Genomic DNA, 9,047 nt, shown 5'->3' with positions numbered 1-9,047 from the left:
GTAGCTTTGGGATTTAATGAAGCCCAGAGCCTGTTCTTAGGTCAGAGCATCTGTACATGCACACAAGTCTGCCTCTGCCAGCTGCTCTGTGTAGTCTCTGCACCATGGTAGGATCCATAGATAAGAAGTCCACATTCAGGTTTGGGACTACATCGAATCATTAGGTGGAGGTTAGGACACAACTAAGTGCTTGGGAGGAAGGAGGTTACATTATGTCTATGCTATGTTTAAGTTAAACATGCTTAAGCCTGCAGTGGGGTTGACAAGGCTCTTGACACGGCTCTTCTAGGAGGACCCAGGTCCACTTTCTGCCTCGTGGTACCACCAGTAGCAGACACAGGGTTGCCAAAAGCCAGGACTCCTCCTTGTTGCAAGTCAGCATGCTCTCTGCCATATACATGCAAGCGTATGCTTAGCACCGGTGAAAAATTTGGTAAAATGATTGCAACAAAACAGAAGAGGAAAACGTGAATTCCCTCTATGCTTTGCTGTCTCACAGGTCTATCCATGCTAATGGCTTTCTGTCTGAATTGCCAAAGGTTAGTAAGTACAAATATCTGGCCCAGGAAAGCAACCCTGTGGGTTACACTCTATCACCTTCATCCAACACCAAGGCAGACAGTGGTACCCCAAGGGGCGAAGATGGTTTAATGGCTGAGGTGAAAGATCTCAGACTAAAATCTCAGTTTTCTTACTATCTCTCTGACTCATTAAAAGCTCCCAAACACATCATTTACTCTCTTCAGTCCTTCAGCTTTGCCTGTTTGTAAGACTAGAGTCTTGCTAACTATACCAATGGGACTCTACCAAAAATTGTCTGTAATCTCCCTGTGACAAGAGCCGAGGCAAACAATATTTTACAATCCCTTCACTCCAACAGTTGTTTCACAGCCAGAAAAGTATTTTTTTCCACGGCTAACATGGTGTGGGCAAAATTGCTTAGGAGATGCAAATATTAAAATTAAATGGTAGTGTGGTAATGCCTTTTAATGGACAAATTACGCTGAATGACAAATATGAGGTTGTGCAATAAAAATTTCACACAGAGGACACGTAAAATTTGAGCTGTGTACAGCAGTTGGAACGAATTAATCTGACTTTCCCATGCCACATATTTACTCCATAGAACCACAAGAGCCTGCAAATGAAAAATTAAAGTGAATTTCCTGTTATAATTTAACAAAGGAAAACGCCCCTGTCATTTCCTCAGCTGGAATGGGCATACTTTTACTGAGTCAGGGATTTATTTTCTTAAACAACAAAACACCTTCCTCCCTCCTTCTTTCCCTAGTTTATTATTGTTTAGAACAAGGGTGGGATAAAGCAGAGAGATAAGGAGAAGACTTAAGAGGGCTGGTATTTCTAGAGCAGAGTTTTTACCCTGTGTCAGAGCATATGCTGCGTGGAGCCACATGATCACGCAGTGAAAATTAAGTGACTGCAATTACCCGATGTTCTCCTTTAATTCTCCCAACCAGTAACCTCCACAGCAGTCCATGCAGCAATACTGGCACCTGGCCCTGAGTTTCCACACCTCCCTGAGCAGCACCGACACCGCAATGTGTTAAAAAAACCTCTTAAAAAAGGAGGTTAAGTCAAAAGGGGACAGTTGTTACCAGCTTTCCTGGCTTTAATGGGCTGGAAATAGGCCAACATCTGGGTGCTGGAGCTCAGCAATGAATTTGCGCATACAGAAGAGAGCTGCAACCAACATTTTTACAGCTGCTGGGCACACACGGCTCTGAATTTGTGTCTCTTATATGCACCAAAATAGGCCGGCAGGCAAGGGATGCCCCTCATGTGCAGCTGAAATCCTGCCCATAAGGCACATTCCTCATGTGGCAAAACAAGCCTTCTCACAGTTGAATTCCCAGGATTGCTTCCCTGCTGGACTGCCTGTGATTTTAAGGTGAAGTAAAAGGCAGCGGCAAGTACGACAGGCTGGCCATGACAAGTGCTGATGGAATACGGCACAAGCTGATTTTTCTTCAGTGATGTCGGAAGAAGAGAGAAACAGCTTTGGGCTGAGATGCTGCAGCGCCCAGCTGGGTAACAGGGCACTGGACACTAAGGTGGAAATGCATTCACATTACTATTAGCAAATTTGTTGCCTTGGACCATTTTGATACAGCAGTCCCGTGTTGGATGCACGGTGCAGAGTCCCCTCTCCGCCACAGGCTCCTTTCTTGCATTTGAAGTTGTTTCTCCAACAACTTCAGTCTCTTTTTAGCAATATCACAGTCTTCATCCCAGACCACGGTATAGATTCAAGCCAAAGAATTAAGCTCTCTGCACAAGAGGCAGCAGCCCACAAAACTAGACTTTCCCCCTTTCATATAAAGTCCTATACAATCCCCATGCTCTAGCATGTGTGTTTCAGCAAAGCAGCCCCCTGAAGAGGGGGAGATTCTCTTTGTATCTTTTCTAATTTGCAGGTCTTTGACTTTAATCTCATGGGTAGGTGTTCTGCACCTTTCATTACTAATATTTAACTTGCATATTTAAAAGCTTTGTAAAAAAATTGTTTCAAATGGTCCTTTTGATGTTTGATAATTTCTTCCTCTGGTTTGACTACCACAGTTGTTAAATTTCGAAGATGCACATGTTCTTTTGCTGCGCAATTTGTTCTCTTCTGTCCTGTGACCATCCCTCCTCCCCTCACAAGGTACAAATTTGGGCCCGTCTCACCACTGCTACCTACACAAGTCCCATAGAGGAATGAGATCTGCTGCTCAGTTCCCAATGCTCTCCTTTTCTTATTTCCTTCTTCCTGTATATCACTGCAGTCGTGTCTTTCTTCACAGGAGCGTGAAGGTTTTGCATGTTCTCTGTTGGCTCTGCCAGCGCCCACCGTGAAGCTCACACCTGGGGCTGCTGCTTTCAGTTACTGCATGCTGTGATGAGCAACAGCTTGTATCTGTCTTCACGACTAGCTAAGGTGCTCGACTATGCTAAGTATGTCTCACTTAGGGAAGTCTTCAACAGGTCAAGAATGACTGAAGAAAACCAGCAGCTCCGGAGCAGCAACTGGAGTGGAGCTGGCAGGAGCCTGACCAGCAGTTAGCTGGTCCTGCTAGTTTTTTAAGATCAGTCAGCATCTACACTTGCGGAAGCAGAAAAGCTGCGGGGCTTGAGGACTTCAGATCCCTTTGTCCATAGGAAGGAAGCGAAACCCTGAAACATTTTTCAACTTACACCAGATCCCTTGCCTCCTGCAGATGAAGCGCGAGGAAAGGCAGGAGCCCGGGAGCACAGACTTCCTCCTCCTCTCGCAGGGACCAGCCTAGTCGGAAGGAAACATCTACTGCTTATCTCCAGAAAACAGACACAGCCCATGGTGGAAAAACACAGGCAAAGGCCAACAAGAACCCTGGGGCGCAGACAGCGGCTTTGCATCAAACCTGCTCAGTAGTCATGGCTTACGACTTGGAAAGCCTTGAGTTTTTTGGAGCCATGCTTTTATGCCGTGCGAGAATCTGGCTTGGGATTCCCGTTCATCGCACTCTCTCGGCAATAAGTAATGCCAGCTTGCAAAAATCACACGCCTGAAAGTAGCGTGGTGGGAGGGCACCCCGCTACTTTCACCACACACCCGGGCTCTCCTTTGTGCAACTTCTTTCTGAACCTCCGGGCACTCGCTAATGTTTCTAAGCTTTTCACTTTTTGTTTCTTAAAGGAAAATTGTAATTCTCAAATGAGCAATTGCACAAGAAGATAGGGCTTTAAGAAGAAAAAAAACCACCACCAACAACAAAAAAGCCCTCAAAAGCCCATGTTTATTGTCAAAGTCTCTAAAATTATGAGATTTGACAATAAGGCTCTTGTTCTTATGAACACATGCAACTAGGCAACATGCAGCTTGATTTCTGCAGCCAGTAGATATTCAAAGTACTTTCCACATACAATAGGTGTCAATTTGACTTTATTTAAGGAAAAACGGGGAAAAAACAGTAATTTCCATAATACACAGAAGACAAGTTAGATAGCACTGCAAAAAAAAGGCTGAGTGTTTTACTTGTCACCAGTCTGCTTTGCAGCTCTACGATTAGTAATTTTAATGCAGTTTGTCATTTTGAATTATTGTTTAGCATCTTTATAATCAGCAGAGTTTGGGGTTATAAATCACAAAAAGTGTACTACTACTACTATGAAAAACTAAAAAACCCACAAAAATCACTTTCAAATAAACCATAAATATGTGATGCACATTAGTGTAACAAAACCATTTTTGTAAACATTTTCTCCAACATAACATGTGCATAAGATAAAAAATAAAAACACTGCAGTCATACAAGTTAGGGTTACTTTGACTTAAAGATACAGAAAATTATTACTTATTAAAGCTTAAAACTAAACCTAGGAGCTTTTCTTTTCTTCTTTGCTTACAAAAGCCATGTTTGACGAGTTCGATGTTGGTACACGTAGTGGTTTTGTAATACTGTTTTTACCTTGCCGTGTTGGCACTTCTGTGGAGGCAGAAGCTGCCAGGTGGGCAGCCCCACCGAAGGAAGGAGATCCCCCCCCCGGAGCCTCAAAACTTCAACAGCACGTATCCATGACCTGGGCATCCCTACAGTACTGGAGCATCTTCCTCTAGGTGAACAGCATCAGCTTTCAAGGACTAGATTAATTTTTGACCACATAGCGCTGGAAGATTTAAATCACGCAGACGGACATTCGATCGAATCGGCTTCAGCAAACTACACTACAGGGCAGCTGTGTGATTACACCCACATCTACCATCACGTTGCGTTTCCGAGTCCCCTTTAAGTTCATTATAGTACAAAAGGTTGATCGTTCTTCTGGCTGACCACACCGGGCCTGAAAAGAACGCATCCTTCACCTTCAACGCTATCCAAAAGTCATACAATTAAAAAAAAAATAGTTCTAGGTATTCCTCTGCCAGCAAATGTAAGGCTTTCTTGAGTTTTTATTCTTGTGGGGTGTGTGTGGGGTGTGGGTGCACGCGCGTGCGCTGGCAGTATGCATTACCGCTCGCTTTTCAACCGTCTACGATGTTCAAAGGAGAGTCTTCAGCAGCAACGCTGATTGGGGTTGAAGGATTTACAGCAGTCAGATTTGACACCAAAAGAAGGGTCTGTCGAGTCTGAGCTTTGCACACTCGGTGCTCTTGGCTCTTAATTGATTGTGTGACCAGTCGCTCGAGCCATCAGCTTGACTGAATCGAAGAATACATGTTTAAAAAGCCCTACCTGTCATGCCATGAAGGAAAGTTAACCGCAGCAGAAGACAAAGCCCATGAAACACTGAGAGCCTGTTCACTGAATGAACAGCTTAAGGCAGCTGTCAACAAAGTACCCCACCAAAGGAATTAAAAAAAAAAAAAAAAGAAGTGAAAACAAAAAGGAAAATGGTTGAATCATGACGCTGTGCATTATTACAACACCAACAGATTATTATACACTCAAGGTTTCTCAAGTAATGAACATGTAGCCATTAAACAAATTATTACTCTCAAGACATTTATTACAAATGTCAGAACTTATTCATAAAATAAAACTGACTTAAAAAAAAAAAAAAAAGAAAGAAAAAAAGCCAGAGCTGGGATCTTACATCTAAACACAGGTATATGCTGTTTTTATGAATAAGCAGTATTAACTACATTCTTAAAAGAGTTTTAGTGCATTGCATTCTTAAAAAAGAAAAACATCACCACCCCAAAATGGTTCCTACAACATTTAACAGTTTATAGAACTAGCCTAGTTATTTTTACCTGCCTGTTACTAAGCCCACGTGTTAGAAGAGTGAAACTTCTGGTTTTAGGCTAAATTCAGACTTCTATTAAGGATGAAACTGGTTTAAAAAAACGCTTGCTTTACCAAATTTTGTAAGCAAATTACATTAATCAGTGTCTCACTGCCATACCGCTACCACTATTGCCCCAACGGACCACTCTCTCCTCCTGCTGAAACTTGCTACGCAATAACAGTCAGAAACCTTTCAATCTGGTAGTTTTGGTATTAAGATTAAATTAGACATTAATGGTTTTCATCTAAAAACGTATAAACTAAACCACCTCTTTTATTTTATGCATTAAAAACAATGAGGTAGGCACAAAAAATAAACATATGTAGTTTGGATTTTATTTCTCTTTTTTTTATTTTTTTTTTATTTTTTTTTTAGTTCTGCGAGTGCAGACTGTGGTAAAACTGTTGTTGCACTTCTAGGTTTAAACAAAAATTAAACCTTTAACTGAGGCAGTGCTAATACTGTGACATAACCAAGTTCTGGCCTAACACAGAATCATCATAGAAAATGAAATTATTTTTTCTTCTTTTTTTTTTTTCATTTTTTTTCTTTTTTCTTTTTTTTTTTTTTCCCTAATCATCTGCACATGTTTCAGGCAATACCTGGTACACAGAAAATGACTAAAGTTATTGGCCAGGCCAAAATAAAACTGCAGAAACAACAAAAAAAAAAACAAACCAAGAATTCCACCCCGAGCCCCTTCCCACCCTCCCTGTCCCCAAAAAGAAGTTATCCTAGTCACTGTGTCTTTCACATTTTATAAATATTAACTTCTTAAAACCTCCACCTTCCTCTTTGTCCACATATTGTCACATTACAAAAAAGAAATGTCAATTAAATACATTGTTAACATTACTAGACTAGATCTGCCCTCTGTTTCAGCCAGTCTGACTCTCTACACCACTTCTCACCTTCTCTTGCCTGCCTCCTGTCCACTCAACAGCACGTTCATGGTAAGTCTGGGGTTTTTCCCCCCCTCTGTTTTAACACTAACAAACAGAGTCCTTCAAAGCCTAGGAATCCTGGAGCTGAAGGGAAAAGAAGACCTGTAGCTTTCTAGCGTGATCCCAAATCTCAAAGACATTGTAGCACCTGATGGCAATATCTTTACAGCACCAGCTGCGTCGCAGCCTCAGTTGAAAAACAAAAAGAAACCTAACACCAGTGATGCCTGCACACACATTTACACAGAGTGCTGCATTAGTGCAGGTCTGTACTCCAGTTGAAAATAATTCCGAGTTATGAAGATCTCAGACTCTGGATGTCAGCAATTCCTCGCCAAATCCCACCGCTTCTACCAGCTCAGAAGAGAAGTCCTGCCAAGGGTCATGAAATAGACTTGACTGCTTCCACCCGACCGTACGGAGGCAAAGAAAACCTGCGAAGAAAAGAGATTGGTAAATTCAACAGCTAGGACAGCAGAGGGTCTAATTTGCCCTTCCTGCCCCTGATATTTACAGTGCAATTGCAGTGCTGTGGGGCTCTGGCGGGGATGGAGTTGACTTTCTTCATAGCAGCCCGTACGGTGCTGGGCTTTGCGTCTGTGGCTAAAGAGTGTTGTTAACACACCAGTGTTTTGGCTACTGCTGAACAACGCTTGCACAGCATCAAGGCTTTCTCTCCAGCCCCCTCGCCCCTCAAAGGCCAGTGGGCTGGGGACGGGCAAGAGGCTGGGAGGGGACGATGCTGGGACAGCTGACCCGAACTGACCAAAGGGATGTCCCATAACATACAACAACATGATCAGCAATAAAAGCTCGGGGAAAGGGAGAGGACAGGGGGGACATTGTGGTGATGACATTTGTCTTCCCAAGCAAGTGTTACGTGTGCTGAAGCACTGCTTCCCGGGAAGCAGCAGGACAGCTGCCTGCCAACGGGAGGCTGTGAATTAATTCCTTATTTTGCCTGGCTTGCGTGCACAGCTTTTGCTGTCCTTATTGAACTGTCTTTATCTTGATCCATGAGTCCTTTTGCCTTCCTTCTATTTTATCCCCATCCCACGGGAAAGGGGAGTGAGCGAGAGGCTGGGTGGGTGTTTGGCTGCTGATCAGGGTCAAACCACCACAAGTACTCAGTTAAAGTACACGTTTACCATCTTGGCAAGAACCTGGGGAGGAGGAATTATACCTTGTCATTGCGTTCGCATAAGAACTTGAGTCTTTGTGCCCTTTTGTGCATGAACACACCGTCCAAGTGTCCAGTTTCCACTGATCGTATTTCGATAGCTTTTTCTCCCCAGCCCATAATCTGGTTGGATCGGATGTACGCTTTGGAAAGAAAGCACAGCACACAGCCCATTAGGACAGGTAAAGGGCAACATGGAGGAACTGAAAAAGCAGAGGAATATACTGATGCACTCTAGTTAAAAATGACCTGCATGTACTTACTGTAACTACACACATGTTCAGAGTGCTATTTCTGTCTTCAGCATCTTCATGATGCCTAAAAATAATTATTTTTTTTAATTTCCTTGTGGGTTTTCTACGTTAGTAATATACTTCACGCCTGAGCATTCATGACACAATGGGAACCTTCCAACCTTCAACTAAATGGAAGGAACACTGAGTTTTTACACAGGCTTTTTCCCCCAAGTTTGGCAAAGAGACAGGCTAATTAGGTGCTGACAAGGAGAAAGCAGAACCCGAGGTTTAAACAGCCTAAACTAATCCAGTCTGGTATGTCCCCAGCACCAGCTCTGTGTCTTACAGTGTTATTTTCTCTCCTTGAAGGAGTTTGTCAGCAAAAACAGAAAAAGGGGAGAGGGAAAGGGAAAACTAGAAAAAAAATGAGCTAGCCTCCTTTAATAGGAGTAATACTTCAAAAACTTGCTCTCCTTCTTGAGAAAGCCAATTGGTCTGAAAAGTATTCTGTATCTCTTAAAAGAGGTTCATACTCTAAGCTCTCCAAGTGGAAATACTATTATTTGTCATACTGCTTTCCTTTGTGCACAAATAAAGCAAAAAACCAAGCATTTTTCCTTAAGGGTGTCACTGGGGAAAACAGAGTAGTAGTAACATGAGGAAAAAAATCTGTTCTTGACAGCAGTAAAAAAATCAAATAAAGGAGAGAGTTACCAGCATTGTGAAAAGGTATATTCAAAAAGCAATTTGATGGATAGTCTCAGGAACGCTGCCAAAAATAACATATGGGAACTTATTGAAGAATAAGCTGTTGCCTCTCATTTGCATGCATATTTAACAGAAAAATATAAACAAGAACAATAGCTTTTAGCAAGCAAAATGAAAAAATATTTAATTTTGTAGTACTTCCCTTTGATA

General features: G+C 42.4%; 1 protein-coding gene across 10 annotated transcripts in view; it reads right to left on the bottom strand.

Moving 5' to 3' along the window:
- Nucleotides 1–3,904: 3,904 nt before the first annotated feature.
- MAP4K4 (mitogen-activated protein kinase kinase kinase kinase 4) overlaps nucleotides 3,905–9,047 on the bottom strand; it is a 166,403-nt gene continuing 161,260 nt past the window's right edge. For all 10 annotated transcript variants that reach the window (XM_072849715.1, XM_072849714.1, XM_072849721.1 and 7 more), the window contains 2 exons: nucleotides 7,897–8,036; nucleotides 3,905–7,147 (listed from right to left, as the gene is read on the bottom strand). In XM_072849715.1, the coding sequence (XP_072705816.1) occupies nucleotides 7,064–7,147; nucleotides 7,897–8,036 (224 nt within the window). In that variant the 3' untranslated portion in view covers nucleotides 3,905–7,063. The remainder of the gene's footprint in view (nucleotides 7,148–7,896; nucleotides 8,037–9,047) is intronic.

The sequence above is a fragment of the Ciconia boyciana genome, chromosome 1 (genome assembly GCF_034638445.1).
Source record: "Ciconia boyciana chromosome 1, ASM3463844v1, whole genome shotgun sequence".
NCBI classification, from domain to species: Eukaryota; Metazoa; Chordata; class Aves; order Ciconiiformes; family Ciconiidae; genus Ciconia; species Ciconia boyciana.
This window is presented reverse-complemented; position numbering and strand designations above follow the sequence as displayed.